The following is a 22860-nucleotide window of genomic DNA, read 5'->3' as shown; positions in this document are numbered from 1 at the left end:
ACCCTCACACGTTTATAAGCTGCCTATGACTTTTTAAGGTTACCACCACCTAATGTAGAAGTTCGATTAAAGAACGTTTCGACACGGTAGAGGCTCGTCAATGGATGCAAACTTTCATGAAATCGGTCCCGAGCCACCATCAAGGGTGAATATCTTGATGGTCCGGAGCCACCATCAAGGATTTGAGATCTTTTGCTGTATGGATTTGTTAGGAAATAAAAACATAAATCATAGGGGCATAGAGGAGCTTGCAAAGGAGTTGTGCACAAGGCGAAGGTATGTGGTTGAGAATGTACAATGAGATTTTCCATAAGATTGTGGAGATTTGCTTGTGCTTTGTCGATCCGGATGGATCTAATGCATGGTTTATATACTGTCGTTTCTTATTTAAATGTAACTTTAATAAGCATGAAGTGTTAGAATGTTAATTCTAAATTGTTAACACTTTAAACTTACACTGATTATTGCAAGGTCGATGAGATAAAACATACATGACATAATCATGAAGAAGATGACAGAGACTTCAAGTAGTTGAAAACTTCTGCACAAACTTAAGAACAAATGAGAAAATTAATACACCAACTTTAAACTTTATTGCATAGCTGTTACAAATAATTAATTGTATTCATTAACAAGAAGCTTGCTCTGAAAGACCTTTCTTTAATATTCAACTATACTTTCAACTTGTGCAGAACTAAAACTGCATTAATCCTTCTATATGTTGATTCTTTAATCACCAGAGACTTGTGTTGGTGCTTAATTAGCATGGCTTAGTGGTTTAGCATAGCATTGATGCATTAGACTTTCCTGAAAGCTGAGAAACATCTCTTCTTAATTTGTCTCCTCTACTCCATTGTGACTCACACCACTCAACTCCACTAAGAATAAAAAACCCTAAGAAAACTGGAATGTTAAGGCAATTTTGGAGTGATGACATGGTGAGGTGTGGGTTTATGTTGTGGTATGAGTCAGATGGGAGAAGAAAGATTCCTTGAGTAGATCCTTCACTCAAATTGTGTTGGAAAGAAAGGGTAAAGGGTTGTTTAGGTGCACTCGAGTCTCATCCATCGAAGTATCGTTCCGATAGAGAATGTTTTCGACTCTTTAGCATTTTAGTAAAAGGTAGAATTCATCATCCCAACGGTTCTACACGATCGGCTCTACGATCATCTGTGAGAAGGTAAATCGAGAAGATGCAATTGACCATGATGGAGAAGGGCATTGCCTCAGCTTCGTCGAGATGAATGTGTAAATGTCAAGAATTACGTAGCTTTTTATAAGTTTAGATTGATATACCATGAAAATATTCTCTATTTTAACGGGCTAGTTAGTATAGTCAAGCTATGCTTAGGCATGGAGTGTCAAAACTTTTGTTTGATCCCACCTGAACCTAAATGCCTTTATATATCTAGAAGAAATGTTTTTATGAAAAAAAAAAATTCAAATCAAAATAATTTAAGTATATTTATTTTAAAATGTAAGGATGGTGGGAATTTTTCTCTCTAATTTTTAGTCCATTGAATATGCACATTCAAATTAAAAAATATAACTTCTGCATATTAAAGCTTAAACAAAAAGTTTGATTTGGCCAAAACTTAAAAATCTTTTAGTATTTAGAGGAGTAAAATATATTCTTTTGGCTCTCTATTTACTCTTGATTGGATTGATGATTCTATATTTCACAAAAGTTAAAGTGAAATAATACAAGAATCATACTACTAAATTCTATTAAATATATTAAATTACCTTATAAAATGATCTTAAGTGTTTTGTTCACTAATATAGAATTATATTTTAAATATTAACTAAAGTTTTATAGATATATGAGTTTTGCTATCCCGCGCGACACCCCATCCTCGACTCGTGCGCACCGCTTAGATCCACCGCCGCTGCCGCCACCATTGTCGCGTCGTCCGGCCACTGTCGGCTGCCGGATCGGGCGCGATCGACGCGCCACTCGTCGGCGCACCGTCCGAAGTCGGATTTCGATCGGATAGTGGTCGGAGGTCGGAAATCGATCGCGATTCGGTCAGAATCCGACGCGGCCACTGCCCATCGCGATTCCGATCGAATTACGTCGGTTTCTAGCCACAATTCGATCGGAATCCGACGTCGGTCTACGCACCGGCGAACGGCGCATCGATCGCGGGCTGGCCGGCGACCGGCGGTGGTTGGATGGCGCGGCGAGGGCGGACGGCAGCGGCGGGGGTCAGGGGTGGAGGTACTGTGCATTCCAGATTTGGACGGTCAGATGGGCTCACAATCGCGTGATGGACGGTGATCCCTCTGTCGCGCATGAGCGCGTAGGAAACGGACGCGCAGCATAGCAAACCCGTAGTTGGTAATATTTAAAATATAAAGGGGGTAAATGCCAATTCCCTGTTATAAATAGTCAGCCATGGCCGTGACGACAAGGCATTGATTGCCGGAGGTGAAACAGTGAGCACACTGAACGAGGAAGAAGCCATAATGATACGATGGGGCGACGTCTACAAGGTGGTGGAAGCGATGGTGCCGCTCTACGTGGCGCTGGGGCTGGGCTACGCCTCCGTCCGGCGGTGGCGGTTCTTCACGGCGGATCAGTGCGAGGCCGTCCACCGCCTCGTCGTCTACTTCGTCGTCCCCTTCTTCTCCTTCCGATTCACCGCCAGCATCGACCCCTTCGCCCTCAGCGCCGGCGTCCTGGCGGCCGACGCGCTCACCAAGCTGCTGCTGGCGGCTCTGCTCGCGGCGTGGCACCGGTGGGGCACCTGCAGCGCCGGCTGGGCGCTCACAGTGTTCTCGCTGGCGCAGCTGACGAACACGCTCGTGGTGGGGGCGCCGATGCTGGACGCGATGTACGGGCGGTGGGCGCAGGACGTGGTGGTGCAGATCTCGGTGGCGCAGGGGGTGGTGTATATGCCCGCGGTCCTGTTCGTGCTGGAGATGATCAAGGCGAGGGCCGGAGGCGGCGAAGGTAAAGACTGCGAGGCGGGGCGAGGCGGCGGCGGAGGCAGTGAAGAAGGGAATAATGAAGACGGCGGCAGGTCCCGATGGTCGCCGGTGGTGGTTGTGCTGAGGAAGCTGGCGGTGAACCCCAACGTCTACGCCAGTGTTCTCGGCCTCGCCTGGTCTTTCCTTGCGAAGCGGTAATAATACTAAATTTAGTGGTTAATCTCATAAAATTTAATTTTTATTACTCTAATTCTAAATTAAACATAATTTTTTACATGTATTTTATTCTTTTAAAAGAATATATATATATATATATACACACACAAGATTGCTATCCTGCCCACCGTCGCCTCCGCTGCCCTGTCCACTATCACCTCCGTCGGTCGCGATCGACGCGCCACTCGCCAGTGCTTCGGCCGGTAGCGGATTCCGACCGGATAGTGACTCGGAATCCGACGAATTTGATCGGAAACAGAGCCGGCAGTGTCGGACACAGATTCCGGTCAAATCGCGATCAGATTCCGACCAAACCGTGACCGAAGATCGACCGAGGTCTCCGGCTGTGATTTGGTCGGAATCCGACGCCTGACACTGCCGGCCGCGTTTTCGGACAAATTCGTCAAATTCCGACCACTATCCGATCGGAATCCGTCGCCGGACGGAGCGCCGGCAAGCAGCGCGTCAATCGCCCTTGAGGCGGCGGCCGGCGATGGTCGGACGGCGACAACAGCGGTGGATCAGAGGTGTCATGCACGGGTCGCGCGAGATAACATCTCTCTCTCTATATATATATATTATATTTAATTATTATTATTTTTACAATTAGGTGGAATTTGGAGATGCCAGGGATCATACAAGGTTCAGTGTTGGTGATGGCCAACGCAGGAACAGGAATGTCCATGTTTAGCTTGGGTACTACACATATAAATATATAATTAAGACATCTTAATAACATACTAATTAGTTCATTAACTGGCTCTAATCTTCTCAGGCTTGTTCATGGCTCTGCAAGAGAAGGTGATCATGTGTGGCTTAAAACAGGCTACTCTAGGGATGTTTCTCAAGTTCATCGCCGGGCCGGCGGCCGGAGCTCTAGGAGCCCTTGTTTTTCAGCTCAGAGGGGATCTCCTAAGGGTGGCCATCATACAGGTAACTTACCTGATCCACATATTGTGTTCTTAACTTTTATCCTCCGTAGTGGCAAATATAATTTCTTGATTTACCTCTTGACCGTAAGACCGATCACATGGGGCCATTGAAATGTTCATGGAACTGAAAAATAAATGAGTTTTTTTTTTTTGTTTTTTGTAGAATGCATTGCCTCAAGCTATCACCTCCTTTGTTTATGCAAGAGAATATGGAGTGCATCCAGATGTACTTTGCACAGAGTAAGTAAAACAGAGGATTAAATACTAATACTACTACTAATGATAATAATTAGAAGAGATTTAATTGTAGAAAAAACAAAGATTGCCTGCAATGCTTAAACCTAATTTGATGTGTGTGTTTTCTTGTTTTTGCAGAGTGATATTTGGAACAATAATGTCATTACCAGTGCTGGTGGCATATTATGCTGTATTAGGTTTATTATGATAAATTCAATTTGCAAAGCTTCCTCTTCTCTTCTCATCATAGTGATTAAGAAACATAATCTCAAATGTATTGATTAACAAACACACTAAGGCTTATAAAATAACAAGTTTTATTTGACAACAGTTATTGAATGCTGATCATTTTCATAGATGTGAGATGACTGCGGATAATGCAACCAACTGCAGATTGATGGATTCTGAAAACCCTACTTTTAATCTAGTAAACAAGAAGATTCTTAGACCTTTTATGGAAGGAAGGGAAATTAAGAAAGATGAATGTATGGTGAGGCTGGCTTCGGTTGTTCTGATGTGCAATCATGCATGTCAATTGGATGATCTTGCCGGAAGGTAAACAAGATGAACATCAGTCACTTTCAGTTTCTTCGTGCACGTTGGGCATTTCTTCCGATCCTGAATGAAGGCTTTTATGCATCTGAGGCAGAAGATATGGCCGCAGGTTGTCGTTGCAGGCTGAAACAACGGGTTCGCGCAAATGGGGCAGTACACAGCGGTTTGCGTTGTGCTTGTGGATGCGGTTGCACTTGTGCTTGGGGCTCCAGACTGCCTTCCAGATGCCATCTTATTCTTCCCCTGCATTTTTACCAGAAGACGAGTTTGAATCTCAAGAAAAAAAATTAGAAAGTGAGTGAAAAACAACTAAAATAAGATCAGTACAAAAGAATGATGAGGAGCATGGCAACATTATTAGAGAATAAGAGATGGGATTAGTTCGAAGATGGAGCATCTCGAGAATTAAAGAACAAGAGAAGATACATAACCTGGAAATTAGCAGACAAACTAATGAGAAACTATCACACTAAATCAAAAAGAATTCTGGAATCACTTAATCAACTATTAGACAAGAAGCAATAAGATTAGAGTTCTAAGGAGCATTTCAAGATTAAGAAAACTAAGAATGCATAACCTGGAAATCAGCAGTCAAACTTAAGAGAGAGACTATCACACAATCAAAAAGAGTTCTGAAATCACTATGGTTGGCCACCCTAACACAACTCTTTATATAGGCACTACCTTCTCATCCAAACTTTTTAGGGACCAGGACCTTTGAACCTTGGACTCTCTAAACAAACAAAATATGGGTCTCAACTTGTATTATTTACTTAAATAAGTAATCTTGGCGAACCTGTACGCAATATACCTATTGTGCTTCAGAACAAACTAAACATAAACCAACTGCCAATTATGTGTTACTTAACCATGTGACATCGTGGATCAAACAAGCAAAACCACCAAATGGAATCGCTGCATTTCGAGTTTTCAGTTTGAACATACAAAACTAGTAACTCTTAGACATGAAAGCAATATACCGATTGGGCTTCCAAACAAACTAAATATATATACCAACTGCTAATTATCTTAACAAGGTAAATATTGGGGGCCAAGCAGTCAAAACCTATTGGAATCTTTGCACTTATACTATCCATTCAGCTTTTAGACATCAGATTAGTAACTTTGACAAATATAGTTCTAACCACAAAAATTACAATGTGGAGGGCATCTGCAACCATGTCTTTGAAAACAAACTGATAAGAGAATGAACTCAATCGATTTCCTCTGTAAAGAATTCTCTGAATTTTTTGTTTGACATCATAGAATGTCCCTGAAAATTGCATTGACCTTAGCTAGCATTTAGTTCCAAGATGTGAAGGATCTCAACCCGGTTGAAAAACTTGATAATTGATAAGTGAGTGTAGAATCTGACAATTAGTTCATGTGAATTATCCTTTCCTTGAATAGTAAATAAATGGTGACTGACATGGGCCCATGACAATGTCAAAATCCCTAAGTCATTGATAAAAGTAGCAAGATTATGAAACCATCATTTTAAAAGAAAACCCTTCAGTGCCGATATGCATGGGCGAAACTTATCGTTCTACGTGTCAATCTGCATAAGAAATAAGTTCAAGATGTGATACGAGGGAAGGACAAAGATTAGTGTCCTTTGGAAATTAAGAACCTCTTCCAACAGAAATATAAAATGTCAAGAAACTAAGCACCTTTGGAAATTCACATGAAGAATTGAGTACTGGAACACCATCATCCACTGATTCTTGATCAACAACATAACTATATAAGCAGTCACTTGCCAATGTGGAATTCTTTTCCTTCCATCCAGTAGCACAACTCTGCTGAGAACCACTGGAAAAAGATGTTTTTGAAGGAAACGGGTGTTTGTAATCAGGGGTCTCCTCATGCAGCAGGTTCTCTACTTTTGTAGAATACTTGAGATCTAAATTAATATCCGTTTTACCATCAGGAGCATTCTTCTTGCGCCTCTTTGTTATTTGCATTGACAGACCAATAGTGTTCATCTATGCAACAACAAGCTGCTTCATCAACAAGAAAACCCTATTTCACAAAGGAAATAGACCAAAGAAATGACTCCACGATATATTTAAAATAAAAAATAAAAAGTTACAAATGTAAAAGTAAGGAAAAAATTCATTTTTTACATGTTTTTTCATTTGAAGCTAGAAAACGATATGTTTGTGCCTACAATGAATTTGTATGTGTCGCTATAAATGTGCAAATTTTTTCACACAAAGATTTTGTATTTTCGCTATAAATGTTCAAAATATTTTCACATGATAACTGACAACAGTATGTAACTGATAAAATATTGTTAATTATCGTTTATGATTTATAATGTATCTTAAAATTTTGCAATACCTACAATACACTTTAAATTTGTGAAATTAAAGTTTCTTTGGGTTATTTCAAAGGGAAATTTCAATTTTCTGTCACAGTTAACCCCCAAAAAATATCTCTTGAAATTTCATTGTTGCCAGAAAACCCCCCTCACTCTCCGCTTTGACTAGGATTTGTAGAGTATGCGAGTGCAATTTTCAAAGAAAGTAAACTATTGGGTGCATTTGTGGCAATAATAAAGATCTTAAAGGTGTTTTTGTAAAGAAATGGTAAACTTTCACAGACATCACAGCATTTTGACAATAAGTGCAAAGAAAAATTCTCCCTTTTATCTTAATGTCAGTTGGAGTAATACAAACAAAGGAATGTTACTCTAATGACATTTATTTCTATGTATCTCAAGTTGTACTTTTTCATCTATGAATCTCCCGATAATAATTGTTCATCATAATTACTGAAAAAGCTATATACAATTAAGTTTCTACTGCCTAAAAAAGATTCGATGCATACACGTTTATGCCTATTTCAACTACACAATTGGCAGCTAGAGTTCGTGCCAATGGTTAACTAATCAATACATTCACCTACTAGCGAGAATTTGTAGGAAACAAATGCTAAAATGACTTTGAAGGGGCACATATGAACAATCCCATACTTTGTTAACAAGATAACTCACTGCCACCAAGAACGATAAGCCAGATCTAGGGAGATTAATGGAAACTTCAAATCTGAAAGAAAACAAGACCCATGTACAAATTTCAAACTTTGAACGGCGAGAACAGCGACGATTTCGAGAAAGAGGAGACAACACAAACATTGAGATGGAACCTGGTAGCCAAGCCTCTTGGTTTTACTCGAAACAATGTCCTTGCGTCCTGGGCAGCTAGGGTTTTAGAGAAGGATCTGGATCTATAGAGTCGTCGGCGACGAAGTAGATGAACGTACGAAAGGGAAGACGGGAAAGCAGATCGACAACATTTTTCTCTCGATCGCCTGCGAGATCGCCTGCTACAGTTTCCGAGCGGGAGGCGGAGGTTTCGCTTTCGCCTGAGGCGGCAGGCGGAGCAAATAGATAAACGCCTTGTTTTTGCGGCGGGATTCGGTACGCGGGATCAGCAGCTCGAGTTATACGCTCTTGGAATGAGCGGTGGATGGAGCTGCTAAAGCCTATATCCAACGGTTGCGACATGGTTTTCTTTTCTTTATTTGCAGACAATTTTGCATGAGATCCAAAATGCAAGATAAAAGCCGCAGCTTCTCTGGGTCAATTTAATATAATAAATCTAATTTTAAACTGCATCAATAGATTAGATACATACAGAAAATACTAGTTATTCTACTCAAATTTCCTATGAAGAACTATTTCTCATGCACTAAATTTTTCAACAAGATTTGATTAAGATACAATGTATATCAAAAACTTCAAGTAGGGATCCATATGAATCTATGAGCTTCTCTGCACACAATGATATTTGTGGTTTACCAACCAAAACACATAACCACCCTGATAAATCATCGAAAACAGAGATGTATGAGTGTCCCCAAAAAAAATGGCACAAAACTTTTAAGGACAATGCATAGGCAAAGAGATCAATAGTTTCCAAAAGGAGAAATAGCTTTCGTGATATCTGCAAGATCAGCTTGTGCAGTTTTAAAGACGCCATAGTCAGTTCTTGCACCAGCCGAAGCACCAACAACCCTTCTGGAAACAAGATTGGAGAAGTTTGAGTAACAATATTTTATCTCAATAAGCAGGAAATATATGATATGCCACCTACCGAGGATTTATGTGTGTTTCCATGATAATCGACAAAGATTTTATCACTAGACGTATTGCCAACTGTAGTAGATTGAGCATGTCTTTCTTTCCTCACATTGTTAAATATATCAGTAAATCCGTCAGCTGAAGAAGGATCTCTCTCATCCCAATCGCCAAACTTGGGCAGAGCTGAGCCTTTCTTGATCTGTCGGCAACAATTTAGCAAGTTAATTGTAGTCACAGATTGTCCGAAGGAAATAAGTTAAAGAACTAGCCTTTGTATCATCTTCAATGCTAGTCATCCTCAATCTTCCTGGAGATTTTGAAGCGAACAGATTGCTACTGCTTGACCAACCCTCTGAAAATGATAATTCATGATTGTTCGTCTTATAACTAGGACGAACTGGTGAGCGGTTAACCCTGTAGTTAGATGAACCACTCCCTCTACTAGGGGTCCTATGGTGATTGCCTGAAGTTTTTTGATCCCCATGGTAGTGATTAGCTGAAATGATGGTGTGAAATACAAGACTGATCGAAATTTAACATGAGCCAGGAAGTTGATAAATCGTACCTTCTCTCCTTATGTTTACCGCATCCTTCAGCTTTGTGGCCTCTGAATAGCTTGCAGGTGATTGTGCTGGTGACATATTGGCAGAAAATGCTTCAGGGTTGTCGACGGGATCATTTGGATTGATTATTTTCCCTCCACTTCTACCCTTGCGAGCATCCTCAAAATATTGGGTATAAGGAATACTTCCATCCCAATTCCCAAATTTAGGAACATGAGTGTTTTGCTGCAGCAAAAAAAGAATCAGAAAGCAATTGATTCACTGTTTTTTCTCAAGAATATCAGAATGAACTATGCCCATTTTACTGTTTCATTTATTTATTAAATTATTGAGAAGAAAAAGTGAGCAAGCCAAACCAGTTTTAGTGTTAGTAGGCACAAGAAGCAAATATCTAAACTTACCTTGCAAAAAATTCAGTAAGAAAATATTGCAGATTTTGAAAGTTGAGTCTAAAGATTAGAACTGCAAAGCACCTACACACTATATATATATATATATATATATATATATATATATATATATATATATATATATATTTCTTTATAATTTTCTTGTTGTAATGTGATACAATTACCAAACTGTGACCTTAATGGTTCTTATTCAAAGAAGTTCTCACATTAATGGTGGGTTTCGTATCAGCACTAAATCAAACATCATTTCATGGAGGTGAACTTCTCTATTTATCTTCAGTAAAGTGGTAATAAATTGTAGAGATAAGCTCCAGTTAAATCCTTGTCATGATGGAGAGAGCACGAAACTAATGCATCTTTTATTGTTGGTTCATCTCAATGGAAAATTTAAATATCCCTTTAGTAAACATTGGTAGGACTTGAAGCCTTAAATCTCAAACTTTTCTAATGATTAGATTCTTTAACTCCAGCAGCATAAGAGCCATTGCATCTGTTGAATTGCAAGTAATGCAAAGAAAGCACATTTATCATAATATCAATGATAATCATTACTCCTAAGAAATTAATTAAAGATAGAGTTAAAGTTTACATTCTAAAAATTACTTAACAAAAAGGATTCTTCGATAAGTCCATGTACATATACAAATTTGCAGTATTATCAAATCATTGCTACACAGAACAACTAACTGAATGAAGGAATATTTAACGAAGTGCAGTTGAATGGTATTCGTGCCATATTTTGTCTACTGTCTTCAAGTATGCTACTTCCATCATGACAAACAAAAGTTATCTAGAACAGAGTTTAGTGAATTTTTGGAACGGTTCAAGTCTTGTCTCGTTTTGCTCAGTCTACATGAGCAAAAATTATAAGTTTAGGTACCAATCACTCATTGCGTGTATTGGTGATAAAAGCCATTGTTTCATCTTTCTGTATCAACTAACAAGAATCTCAGCAACATTCAGTAGAGGAGAGTTATTCAGTTTGGCTTGCTCTTGCTCTCATTCTATCAACCTCATGTGGCAGAAGAAAACAAGGGGGAAGAAATTGATAACATAATCCAATTGACCACTCACCTGGACTTAAGTTTCACTATAGCTATTCCAACAAAGAAATGGTGCCACCTCAACCGGTTCGTACAAATTGCTCCCAGTTCATAAAACTGCATCCGATTCATCTCCAGGTTGATATTAAGTGACTTACTGAGTTAGCCTTACCAAGAACGCATAGTCCAAACTCCATCCTCCAGGTCACACTTCCTTCACCCGAAGTATGATATGCATATGCTCAAGCTAAATCTACTAAACCTCATTATCTGACTGCAATTTCAGTAAATCAGGCAAAGTCCAAACTGAGCATTCCAAGCTGATGCCTAAATCTATACTGATAAGAAATTTTAAACCTTGCATCTGGGGGCATGGGATTATAACAATGCATGAAGTATATCAGAAACTTGACTCAATTCATTGTCAATATTATAACTAAGAGCATGCTACCTCATTTATTGCTAATCCTGCGAGTAAAACATTCTAAAATGCAAACCTATGCAAAGAAGTACTTGCTAAGAAGATTCTCACTGATCATATACAATATATCTCTCTCTTCAAAATAAAAGGAAAAAAGGAAAAACATATAAAATATCTCATTTTGACTTGCTAGAAAAAAAAAAGAAATCTGACCTAAAATTGAGCATAAAAATAATAGTATGTTGGAAATACATCATCATCTACCAAAGGAAATTAAGCTACATAACCACATAGAACCCTCAAAAACTCAACAATCCACCACCCCATACAATGACTCACCGACATTGGGACGCCGCTCGGCTCAAAAAGTAGGGAAGGAAAGTTTCCTCGACAACCTAAAAGGAGCCGCCTTTCGGCTTACGACCACCTCCTCCTCCTCCTCTTCTTCTCTTGGAGGAATGCAAGGGGAGACTCCTTCCTCCTTCAACCCGCTAATGGCGGGCCGGCAAGCAGCAGAGAAGAGTGGGGAACAGCAGGCGAGTTGACTCGGCGACCACCGAGTGCGACTCCGAGCGGCTTATTTTATACCATCGCACCAAAACGAATCGGATTAAATGTGAAGAATATTACAAAATCTAAAATACAATTATTTTGTTTTATTTAAATATTATTCCTTAAATCATTTTATCGAATTGGCTTTGGAAAGAACGACCAAAAAACGACAGATTATATATAAATAATTATGGACGGATCGACCAAAGTATTTGACATTTTTTTATTGAAAAAATAAGTCAATGATTTTAATATTGAGGGCAAAAATATGACTTTAAATTATAAAAAATGACATAAGAAATATCGCAAGTTGATAATAAGATTGAGGGAAAAAATATTTTTAAGATTTAAAATCTTAATGTGTTTAACTTTTAATTTTATTTTAATAAAAAAAATCTCCCATATAATTAGATTTTACATAGAGACAAACTAGAAGAGAAGACAAGTGTTCTCCTCTACATATTATCAACTCCAACATTAAATTACAAATAAATGGCCGGAAATCTTAATGATATAAAAGATTGACAAATGTCATTTAAGCATAAGATTAAGAGAATAATAGGTCATGATGGCCTAATTAATCAGAAATCTAACAACAAATTATTAAACTTACTGATACTTAACAATCAGATATTCAGTAGCAAGTCTTTAACTCAGATCTAATTACTTAATTATGCTTAATATACTTGCTTGTGACAAGGATAATCTTGTGTATTCAATTCTATCAGGAGATAATAGATAGAGTTCATAGGATTAAGAGAATATTAATTACTACTGAAGGGGATAATACATGATGATGATCCATATTGAAACCTTCACTTCCTACACTTCTCAAGATACCAAATGGAAGAGATTAGATTCTTTTGGTATTCTTTTGGTAAATCAGAAATCAGATCAATATTCTGCATGGTTTCAGCATTGTGATAGATTTTGTTTCAGAAACATGAAACATTATGATGTTTTCTGAGGAGGCAAGAAAATGATTCATGAGATCACCAGATGACTCATTACTCTTCAGATTCTACTGTTCTTGAACTTAATCTTGCACAAAAAGAAATAAAACTGTGTTTAACTTTTCTGTTTTACAGGTCTGAATGAATTCACTGCCAAGAAACTAAGTGAAACACAACATGAGAGAAATCCACGCAAACGATCAAGAACGCGAGAGATTTACATGATTCGGCTCTGGATCTACAAATGTTACAGGAGTACAATTGGAGAATAAAACTCTGAGAATCAACAAACCCTAACATGTTAACAAGTACCACAACAGAGGCTCAGCATCACTGAGACAAGCACAGACATGAAATCTTTACATGTTTAACAAATTGTTCTTCAGAAGGGAATCAGATTTGAGTAGTAACATACAACTTAGAGTCCACCATCAGATAAGATCATCCAAGAACTTCCTCATCAATGATCATATAATCATTACTCATTTAGCTAATCACCATTATCGCAAATAAATTGTAAAGATGCATAACAAGAATCCAGTTCCAATGGCATTGAATAGGTATCAAGTAGAACATTAAAAGCATTAGCTTGGATATCAATTTCCAGTTTTGTTATCCCTGATGAAAAACTATGTATTAAATTACCGCAAGAGGAGCAATTACCATAGATTCGGTGGTGATGGTGGCGGTGGCCGGAAATGGAGAATGGAGGAGGCACTAGAAGATGTCGAGGATCTCAAGGATTTCACGGTTGCAGAGAGGGCAGCTGCCACGGATGATCCAGAGCTCGCGCGAGCAGATGCGGCAGAAGGTGTGGCCGCAGGGGATAAAGGCTGCTCCTTTGTGCCTCACCATACACACGCAGCACATAAACGACGTAGCTCCTCCGCCGCTCTCCGCCTCGTCCTCCACCACCGCATCGGCCGCTGTTGCCACCAGGGATAGCCCCTCCATCCCGCTTCCGGCCCATTGACGGTCGGTCTGCTCCAGTAGCGCCATCAAGGACACTCTAGCCGGCTCCTCTTCCGCCGTCTCCTCGGGCGCAGCAGCTGGGACGGGCAATGCCGTGCCGCCGCTCCGATTAGAGTCTTCACCGGCACTGATGACTTCGTTTCCCTCTTCGCTGGCCAAGGGTACTTGCGGTTGTGGTGGGATATCTCCCGCGGCTGCCACGGCATTGACCGCAAGCTCTGAGTTAAGATTGGAGTCTGAGGGGGACGGGGAGACGAGGACGGCAGTGGGGTGGCCGGAGTCAACTGCCTCAGGGTTCGAGATTGGATTAAGCTGGTCAAGGGAGGCGAAGCCGTCACTTTGGAGGCGAAAGTGGTCCCTTAAGGTCCTCCACGCGGCGGAGTTGCTGGAGTCCCTTTCCGCCGCCGCAACCCCGTTAGCTTCCTGCTCTTGTAGGATGATATCAAGAAGCGTCCTTCCGCCGACGCCGCCTCCACCAGAGGTGGCAGAATCATCTTTCTCTTCCCACCCGATAGCCGATTCCAGCGTCAACGGATCGCGCCGGGAGAGGCGCGTCACCTCCTCTTCCCGTTGCTTGAGGAGGTCCCGGAGACTGGAGGAGTCGTTGACAGATAATTGCTCCGACAGCGTTACACTTCGCCGAATCTCTCTTCCTTCGATTCGAAGATCCATCTTTTATCACAGAACTCCAGAAATCCCCTTCCCACCGGCCAGGCACCGAAGAATCTACAACAAGCACCCCAACGATCGAACTCCAACACCAGGATTTATACGTCCTTAAACAACAAAGATCGATTCCTCGCCCACTCAGTCGCGGACGAGCATTTCTAGCATCTATACTACGATTTTTCCGGTCGAAATCGAGAAGAACCTGAAAAAAAAATCACCATTTTTCTATCATCAACTACTGAAACAGACAAAAGCAGACATCAGCAATGAGCGTAGGCATCCAAATAGGAGACAAGATCGAGCCTCACCGACAAACGCGACAAAAAAAGAGCGATAAATGCTTCTTTTTTTTTAAAAAAAAAGACCTTTTGGAATCGGCGTCGACCAATCCAAACTCTTCTCCTACTACTCCTGATTGCACATTCCACGCTCGCTGATCATGGCGTCGTCGTCGTCGTCGTCAAAAGGCGCGGCGAGAAGCAGGACCGAGACGCATGCCCCATCCCTCTTCCTTCCTCTTCGCTATGCGCTACGGCTTCTTGGCGGAGGCGCCGTACAAGTGTCGCAGTCGTCGTCCATTGACTCCCTTCTCTGCCTGCTCCAATTTATCAACTCGCTCTATTCCAATCCGACCCCCCTCGATCGCGGAGGTCCACCGCGAATTACCCTTATTGCCCTCGCCCGTAACGCCGTCGCACGACCGTTACGCTACGCGTGTCGTCCGACACTGACGCTTCGAATCATTGTGCCTGCATGCCGTTACGCAACGCCCGATCTCGCCCGTAACGGGCCGCTACCTCTGATCACCAAATCATGCCTCGTCACGTGCTCTTGTCCTCCAATTTCGAAAGTATCGAAGATTAATGGGAAAAATATAGATATTATAATAAATTAGATAATTATGAGCAATGAATTAGTAATTAATTTATACTATAAATGAGTATATTAAATCAGTCCCCATGTGACCAAAATTATTCAAATATTTCTATTTATTTCATAATAAATTCTGTATTAGCATCAATGTCTTGTTTAATTAAGTTAGCAGATAATCTCCACTAAGAGTGTATGTTGGGCTCGTATTTAGATCCTTAGTTGTCCCCGAGGCCATGCCGCGATAAGACATTCAGGTTATCATTTATGTACCCGTAATTCGATCCCTAACTACGACGTATTTATAAGAAATTTTTCTTCAAATGAGGATCGCAATCAAAGGATGTTGAACATCTGGGTTGGTCGCTGCGTATGCGTTTCTCGATTTATCTTGGTGGCCGATAGAAAATTTTTATGAGACTTCGATTCGATCGGCCACCCTTTGGGATTGAGTCAATGCGACTAATTGGGATTAACATTTTTTTTAGACCCTTCCTAAGTTTATTAATCATTATTTGAAAATTAGATTAAGGAAGTTAATTAGAAGATTCCACCTAATTTGCCACGTGTATTTTGTGGGACCCATTACAGTGTTACACTCCGTTTGTTTTTCTTAAAAATAAAAAATAGCCGTTTTTTAAAAATATTAATTGGTGATTTTTTTTTTTGAAAAAGAGTGCCAGGTCACTGATCCATGGAGAGCAGTCAACTCATGTTTCCAGCCGTCAGATCGGTTTCATCCGGACCGTTAATTTCTTTGCCCCTTTAAGATAAAGAGTCGATAAAAAGACGAAAATAGTCAAAATAGTTTGAGGCGAGAACCGAAAGGTTGACAGCTCAGCCTGATCCGTTCCGATGGTGGTGGCCTCCGCCACTCCGCCGGCCGCCGCCGCCGGCCGTAGCCTCCAACATCCTCCTTACAAGGAGGTAATTCCTCCTCGATCTTCTTGGTTTCTGCCTCTTGTCTGATGGCGAATCGGATCCGATCTGATGCATTTTGTTTTGCTTTCGTGTCGAGCAGATGATAGTGGCCGCTGTGGAGGCGCTCAAGGATAAGCGAGGGTCCAGCGCCCAAGCCATCAGCAAGTTCATCCGTAGCACCTACTCCGATCTTCCCTTGAAGCACGGCGCCGTTCTGAAGCGCCAGCTCCGCCGCCTCAAGAAGCGCGGCATGCTTTTCATGGTCCGGCACTCCTACAAGCTAGCCTCCGCCGTGGACGGCGGGATTCCGGCGATAGGGGAGAAGAGGAGGCCGGGTCGCCCTCGCAAGGTCGCGCCTGCTGCGGAGGGAGAAAGGCGGAAGCCTGGTCGGCCGAGAAAGAGCAATGCGGAAGTTAGCAAGTCGGATTCTGGTGCCTCCGTCCCGAAACGGAAGCCCGGGCGGCCCCGGAAATCTGCCGACGTGTGGAATGCATCGGATTCTCCTGCTTCAGTGCCGACTCCCAAATGGACAGCAGTTCCAGTGCTTTTGGTAAAGCGGAAAAGGGGCCGACCGCCAAAATCGTCCGGTGAAGCAGCTCGCCTGCCGAAGCAGCTCCGGTGAAAACCGGATACTTGGTGGACAGCCATTAGCATCAGCGGCTTCAGCTTCACCGAAGGGCAAGAGGAAGCCTGGTCGGCCGCCGAAGTCGTCGTCCGACGCATCGCAACCCATTGCAAAGCTGCAGCTTTTCCTGGCCAGAGTTGAGTCCAGTGGGAAGAGGAAGCGGGGTCGGCCACGAAAATTTTCCTATCACGCAATTCAATCCGGTGAATCGCCGGCTGAGCCACCCAAGGATGCAGCAACAGGTGGCGGTCCGCCGTCTGCCAAGCGGAAGCCTGGTCGTCCACCGGGAAGTACCTCAAAGAAACCAAATGAAACCGGAAGTAAGAAACGCGGCCGCCCCAAGAAGCACGACATTCCCATGCCTACAGTAGAGGCACCAAACACGGCGGCGCTGAGCAACAAACGGCGAGGGAGACCTCCCAAGAAGAAGGATTTAGAACCAACAGCATGAAGGTGTGAATCAATCTTCTCTGAACTAATGCATTAGAATTAGCGTGACTCAATTCCTGCTTTCAGTTTGCAAAGACAGACGCGAGGTAGATAGCCGTGCTTCGCCATTTTGTTCTTGTTGAGCTTGCCAAGTTCTTCGTTTGGTAGGTGTCGAGTAGGATTGCTTGCTTGTTTGCTCAAACTAATTTACAATTTAGAAGGTAAAGCTTGACTTCTTTAGGATTCCAATTGTTATGAAATTTATAGCTATTGCATTGGAACTTCTCTGTCAATTCCTCTTTTGTTTGGTTACACCATCTATGAGAGAAGAAGGGAATCCAACAATTTGCTCCAGATCTTGCTATAGATCGTAATCAGTATCTTGCTATAAAACAAAATATTTGACAGGTTACAGTACAGAACCTTCACTGCTGCAATCTATCTAATATCTAGCGTAAAAAGACAATAAATAAAGGCACAATATTCTAAATAAATCAAGAATTGGGAGTCACTTTTGGGCATCACTGAAGAAACATTTATTACAGATGAGCTACAAGATCTTTGAAGAAACATGACCATAAACAAGATCAGCTACAAACTCATATGCTAAGCATCTACATCATAAACATTGCCTCGAATGCAAAGTAAATGATATCCTATGAACTTTCAGCTTGTGCAATCAAATATACGCACATCGGTGACCCAATTATGGTGCCTCTTTAGCTTTCTTCTCTTCTATTTTACATGTCATGTTATGTTATGAATCAATCTACTTAAATAAAAAAGGTGTGATAGCATAGCAGGTTAACCTACAACAAGAACAATCCTTGTAAGCCAATTCAAGTGTTGTAAGAGAGCGATATCTCCATTCTATATTCTGCACTTGAAGCATTTCGGCGTACAGTTCAGATATAACTGAACATTGCCTGACTTATCCTGGAGGAGTGAGTTGAGAGCCACAGAGCAAGAGAAACGGGCGGGTGATGCGTCTTGCTCCTTCGGCAAATCCAGTTTGAATTAGACATTTCGGGGATGAAAAAATTATCTGATCTCAGTATGGAATAACATAGGGCATCACAATCACATCAGCTGACTCAATTCTTATCGGCTTATCCCACACTTCGGGTATCTCATCAGCCTTGGGCTTTGGCTTCAAACAATTGCAAGATGTGTTGAATAGCCATGATAAATCCTGTTCTTGTGGCAGATTTTCTACCTTTGGAACAGAGTATATTAGATCAAGATACTTGGAATCTGGGTGAGGAGGCCTTGAAGAAACTTGGTTTCCTGTGTCATCTTCAAATGCGGGCATTTTCAAGTCAAACGAAGATCGATCAGTAACTTTTGATCCATTCACACTGTGTTCCTTGTTGCACACAGGAAGTTTTTCTGATTTGATGTTATTTATGGTCTCAGGCTTCATTGAGGAACAAGCAGATTGGGAAGAGTTTTGGATTCTTCCACTTTCTTCAAGATGGGAAGAAGATTTTCGGAGTTTGTTAGGCTGTGATTTGAACTCTGTTAAAAATAAAGCAAAAAATGTTGAAACAAATATAAGAAAAAGCAATCTAATGTAAATTTGGGAAGACTAAGTGAGGCTTGCAGATCAAAAAAGAAAAGAAAATGAAAAGAAATGAGTGCTTACCTGGTACAAAACCATTCAGCCCAAGTTCCTTTCTCTTCCTATTTTCATGAGTCGTATTACTGCCTTTTTTGTGCATTCGGGAAGCTAACAATTCTAGATTTCCACCATTAATTTTTCCTATTTCTCTTGTATCGACATCTTTAATATGCTCATGCTCATATTCCTCCCTAACTAATGTCAGCCTTTTCTCTTCCTCAATAAGTTTGTCAATCTCATTTTCGTTCTTGTCTTGAACTCTATCGGTGCCTCTATTTTCTTGTTCATCGTAAGCATACCCTGGTTTTTTCTTCTCCTTTGCTTCAATCCTTTTTTCTGATGAATCCTTGTCTGCTAATGGGTTAACACCAACTGCTTTTTTCTGGTCTATGATTATGTCGTTTGGAGGAAACTTCTTTACATCTACCCTTTCACCAATTGCTTTCATAGAGCAAGCAAAATCAACTGTTCTTCGAGGCAGATTAGGAAAGTTACTCACTGATGGATCAACAAAGTTGAAAGATTCTTGTACCTTACTACTGGATTTCACAGGAACATCGTTGAGTTCCAATTTTGGAATTGCCATGTCTATTGCTACATATGAATCATCAGATCTTTGCTGAATAACCATAGCCTCACTCACTGGTGGTTCTTTAACATCATTTCCAAATGAATTTTGTACCTTGTTTCTACCATTCACAGCAACTTTGCTATTTTCAGTAGTTTTCTTCATCAAAAAGTGATCTGATTGTCGCTCCTTACCATCATTTCCAAATAACTTTGGCACTTGACTACCAGGATTTGCAGCGACATTGCTATGTTCAAGAATTTTCTTTTCAGCAAAAATTTTTGCGCACGGACCTTCAGATCTTTGTTGAACAGCCATAGACTGACCCCTCGGCGGCTCCTTAATACAATTTCCAGATTTCTGTAATTTATTACCGGGCATTGCAGCGCATATGCTATGTTCAATTTGCTTGCTTTTCACAGTAGTTGCTGTATAAAGCCCATCCGGTCTTTGTTGAACCATACAGGGAACTACTGGTTGGTCTTTGATAGCATTTCCGAACAACTCGTTATATGAACTTTGGTCCTCATGTGCCACATTTGCAGATCCAAGGACCTCACTGAATCTTTGAATTGAAGTAGGGAATTTGCCTGCTGATCTTTCCAACGGAATGACTCTCCATGATTGAGAATCCACACGAGTAGGAATTTCCTTGTTCCTTGGAACACCTGTTATGTCGAAACTTCTTTGTAGTGTAGTAGGAGAGTTGCCAATCATTCTCATCGCAGCAATCTCCTGTTCATGGCAGTCCAACTCATCAGAATGTTTATGATATTCAATCTCTCTGGCTTTGCATTTGCCATCACACATGCCTTCATCGCGGAAAAGGATCTGGTTTACATCCCTCTCTTTGGAAGTTCTGTTTCCGACCTTTTCCTTGTGCTTGTCCTTCTTCTTATGCTTTTCTTTTCGGTCTTTTTTCTCTTTGTGTCTATCTTTCCTTCCATGTTTATATTTTCTTATTTCTTTGTCCTCCTTTTTATGCCTTTTCCGTTTGTGCTTCTCCTGGAATGATAGTGTTAACAATTGTGATTCTTCGTTAAGAAAATCTGTCATAAGAGAAACTTAAAACTCTTTCAGATGTCCCATGCTCACTAGTTGTACTGATAACGTAACGAAAGGACTAAAGCACAAACATGGTTGAATAAGAAAATATATCAATCAAACTATAACAATTCACGGAAAACAAGTTATGGATTTAGATTACAGATTCAATACTAAACATTCAGATTCATTATGTTTATGAGTTATGAGAGAAGTATCAAGCCAAATGAGAAAAAAGAAATCAACTCTACTCTAATTGTTTCTGGTCTGCTTGCCTGTTCAACAAAAGAAAGCTACTTGTTGTGTCTATGTGATACAAGCATTTCACCTGCATAGTCGGATATGCTTAGGGTGGTGGTACTTTCAAGTGAAATCAGAATCATTACCTTTTAAGCATTGGATCATGGATCGACAAAACAATACAAGGACAAAAATGAAGCCAACATCAAACTGAAAGTCAAAAATGACAATTTGCAGGGTTACATAAATCTTGTAAAACAAAATCTAGCGAAAAAATCTGCATATTGTTTGCCTCTGCAGCTGAATAAACTCTAAGTTCACAATGCTAAATTCAATGAAGCGATGCAGATCATCTTGCAAATGAAAGTACTTCCTCAATCATCACCTATATCAATTTTTGCACTTGTCTTTGTGTGTATTTACTCATCAAGCTACCCTAAAGTAAACAAATGTATCATTCATTACCAGTAAAAAGACAGATACATTATATCGGGGCAAAATGATAAGGGGAAATGTAGTGTATTTGATGAGAACCATGGTCAGAAAGCCAATGGAAAGAAGAGCTATTCATCATGACACCAGTCAATACAATGCTCAAAATATATTATTGTATACAAGAAATCAAACATTTACAACAGCAAAAGATGTACTGGAACTAAATAAGTAAATGACAGAATATGAATTTGAATATGACTTTAATTTATGGAGCAATATCTGAAGCATTTAGCTTTATGAATTCAGGTTTCTGAACTGAAATGTCTGAAGTGACAAGAACCGAAAACTGATTATGAAAAGCATTAGTCATTGGCAATGTAGGTACAAGTCACTCCGCCTTTTTTTCCAAACTGAAAAATAATTACAATTCAATGAGATAAAATATGTGGCTTTTAACTCATTATGAGAAAAGCCCTATATGTTTTATCTAATGACTGATAGATACACAAATATTTGTTAAAGAACAACATTCTTTCAATAAAACACATTGGTTATGTTATTTTATCTGAAGCAGATTCAATAAACATACTTTAAAAGTGAAATGCAAGTGCATTCCCTTGTCTTGTTTTAGAAGCCTAATTCATACAAAAAGAGCAGCCTAGCAATTTACAATCCTAAGTCAACTAAACAAGCCTTTTTTTTTCTTTAATGCAATTGAAGGATAACTATGACAATAAAGACAATTATATAAAAACAACAGCTACTGAATTAATTAATTTACTTAATAGTCACTACCAAACACCAGTGTATATCTACATGAAGTTGGCAGAAGAAAGGAAAAACTGTCGATAAAAACTAATAATCTCAAACATGCTTGAAAATGGAGAAGCTTATCATAGGCACCTTAGCCAGTAAATTGGCATGGCCACTGCTTGCATAAACACTTTCCTTCTTCTCATGTCCTGGTGGTGGATAAGGGAAGCAGCGAGACATTGTGCAAATATCTTCAGTTGGCTAGGAAGCCTAATTTCAAATTCAGCTGTTCAAGTAAGGATCATGCTCAGGTACCATGACCACACTCTTTTTGAGTCCCGAAGAAACTGTACCGCTCTACTCAGCACCGCAAAACAAAGCCCTATTTCTATGCCAAAGAACTTGTCACCTAAATTTCGTTTGCCTTGTCTGCAACCTCACATTTTTATGGCACCTCCGGAATGCGCAGTGACACAAAAGCAGTGATCGCCAACTACACGAGACCTGGATGAAGCAAATCCCAGGACAATTTCCAGGTGGAGCCCTCTTCCATGTCTCAGAACGCCATCAATTCAAGAACACTAAAACCACACTCGAGCATCGACAGACGCCGATCTCCGCAGCCCAAAAGATCCAAATCATGAGATTCCGCCAGCCGAGCTCCAGAACCCTCCACAGACCAATCCGTTGATCCCGGCGCCAAAACCCTCGTCCTTATCGATCCGGAAGTCGGACCCGGCGGACGCGGACGCGGATGCAGATACAGAGAGGAGGGAGAAGAAGAGGAAGCCGCCCAATCACTCGAAAATA

General features: G+C 40.7%; 5 protein-coding genes and 1 pseudogene across 12 annotated transcripts; 2 read left to right on the top strand and 4 right to left on the bottom strand.

Moving 5' to 3' along the window:
- Nucleotides 1-2469: 2469 nt before the first annotated feature.
- LOC141829491 (putative auxin efflux carrier component 5b) lies at nucleotides 2470-4543 on the top strand. The gene is made up of 5 exons (XM_074716974.1): nucleotides 2470-3128; nucleotides 3761-3846; nucleotides 3926-4083; nucleotides 4246-4322; nucleotides 4458-4543. The coding sequence occupies exons 1-5, from the start codon at nucleotides 2470-2472 to the stop codon at nucleotides 4525-4527; spliced, it is 1050 nt and encodes a 349-aa protein (XP_074573075.1). The 3' UTR covers nucleotides 4528-4543.
- Nucleotides 4544-4625: 82 nt separating this feature from the next.
- LOC141829492 (uncharacterized) lies at nucleotides 4626-8271 on the bottom strand. Of its 7 annotated transcripts, none has more exons than XM_074716981.1 (4): nucleotides 8025-8271; nucleotides 7852-7924; nucleotides 6545-6859; nucleotides 4627-5117 (listed from the first exon to the last, which is right to left on the bottom strand). In XM_074716981.1, exons 3-4 carry the CDS (start codon nucleotides 6857-6859, stop codon nucleotides 4851-4853), a joined length of 582 nt encoding a protein of 193 aa, XP_074573082.1. In that variant the 5' UTR covers nucleotides 7852-7924; nucleotides 8025-8271; the 3' UTR covers nucleotides 4627-4850. The 7 variants fall into 7 exon arrangements, with proteins under 7 accessions (XP_074573081.1, XP_074573082.1, XP_074573083.1 ...); XM_074716977.1 differs by having other exon boundaries at nucleotides 4628-5117; nucleotides 6545-6896; nucleotides 7781-7924; XM_074716976.1 differs by having other exon boundaries at nucleotides 4628-5117; nucleotides 6545-6896.
- A 382-nt stretch (nucleotides 8272-8653) lies between these two features.
- Nucleotides 8654-11779, bottom strand: LOC141829654 (RPM1-interacting protein 4-like). Its single transcript, XM_074717178.1, has 5 exons — nucleotides 11738-11779; nucleotides 9527-9749; nucleotides 9231-9424; nucleotides 8975-9160; nucleotides 8654-8898 (listed from the first exon to the last, which is right to left on the bottom strand). The coding sequence occupies exons 1-5, from the start codon at nucleotides 11741-11743 to the stop codon at nucleotides 8863-8865; spliced, it is 645 nt and encodes a 214-aa protein (XP_074573279.1). The 5' UTR covers nucleotides 11744-11779; the 3' UTR covers nucleotides 8654-8862.
- A 1660-nt stretch (nucleotides 11780-13439) lies between these two features.
- LOC141829653 (uncharacterized) lies at nucleotides 13440-14713 on the bottom strand. The gene has a single exon (XM_074717177.1). The coding sequence runs from the start codon at nucleotides 14545-14547 to the stop codon at nucleotides 13621-13623; it is 927 nt and encodes a 308-aa protein (XP_074573278.1). The 5' UTR covers nucleotides 14548-14713; the 3' UTR covers nucleotides 13440-13620.
- Nucleotides 14714-16234: 1521 nt separating this feature from the next.
- On the top strand, nucleotides 16235-17670 carry LOC141830025 (uncharacterized; annotated as a pseudogene).
- A 228-nt stretch (nucleotides 17671-17898) lies between these two features.
- LOC141828958 (uncharacterized) lies at nucleotides 17899-22335 on the bottom strand. 2 transcript variants are annotated; one of them, XM_074716351.1, is made up of 3 exons: nucleotides 22201-22335; nucleotides 19035-20583; nucleotides 17899-18907 (listed from the first exon to the last, which is right to left on the bottom strand). In XM_074716351.1, the coding sequence occupies exons 1-3, from the start codon at nucleotides 22288-22290 to the stop codon at nucleotides 18441-18443; spliced, it is 2106 nt and encodes a 701-aa protein (XP_074572452.1). In that variant the 5' UTR covers nucleotides 22291-22335; the 3' UTR covers nucleotides 17899-18440. The 2 variants fall into 2 exon arrangements, with proteins under 2 accessions (XP_074572452.1, XP_074572453.1); XM_074716352.1 differs by having other exon boundaries at nucleotides 19035-20627; nucleotides 22201-22274.
- Between the last annotated feature and the right edge of the window lie 525 nt (nucleotides 22336-22860).

Source organism: Curcuma longa, chromosome 5 (assembly GCF_044706935.1).
Source record: "Curcuma longa cultivar G26 ecotype Majalengka, Jawa Barat chromosome 5, ITB_CL_G26_1.1, whole genome shotgun sequence".
NCBI classification, from domain to species: domain Eukaryota; kingdom Viridiplantae; phylum Streptophyta; class Magnoliopsida; order Zingiberales; family Zingiberaceae; genus Curcuma; species Curcuma longa.
Note: the sequence above shows the minus strand (reverse complement) of the source record. Positions and strands in the feature narration are given on the sequence as shown.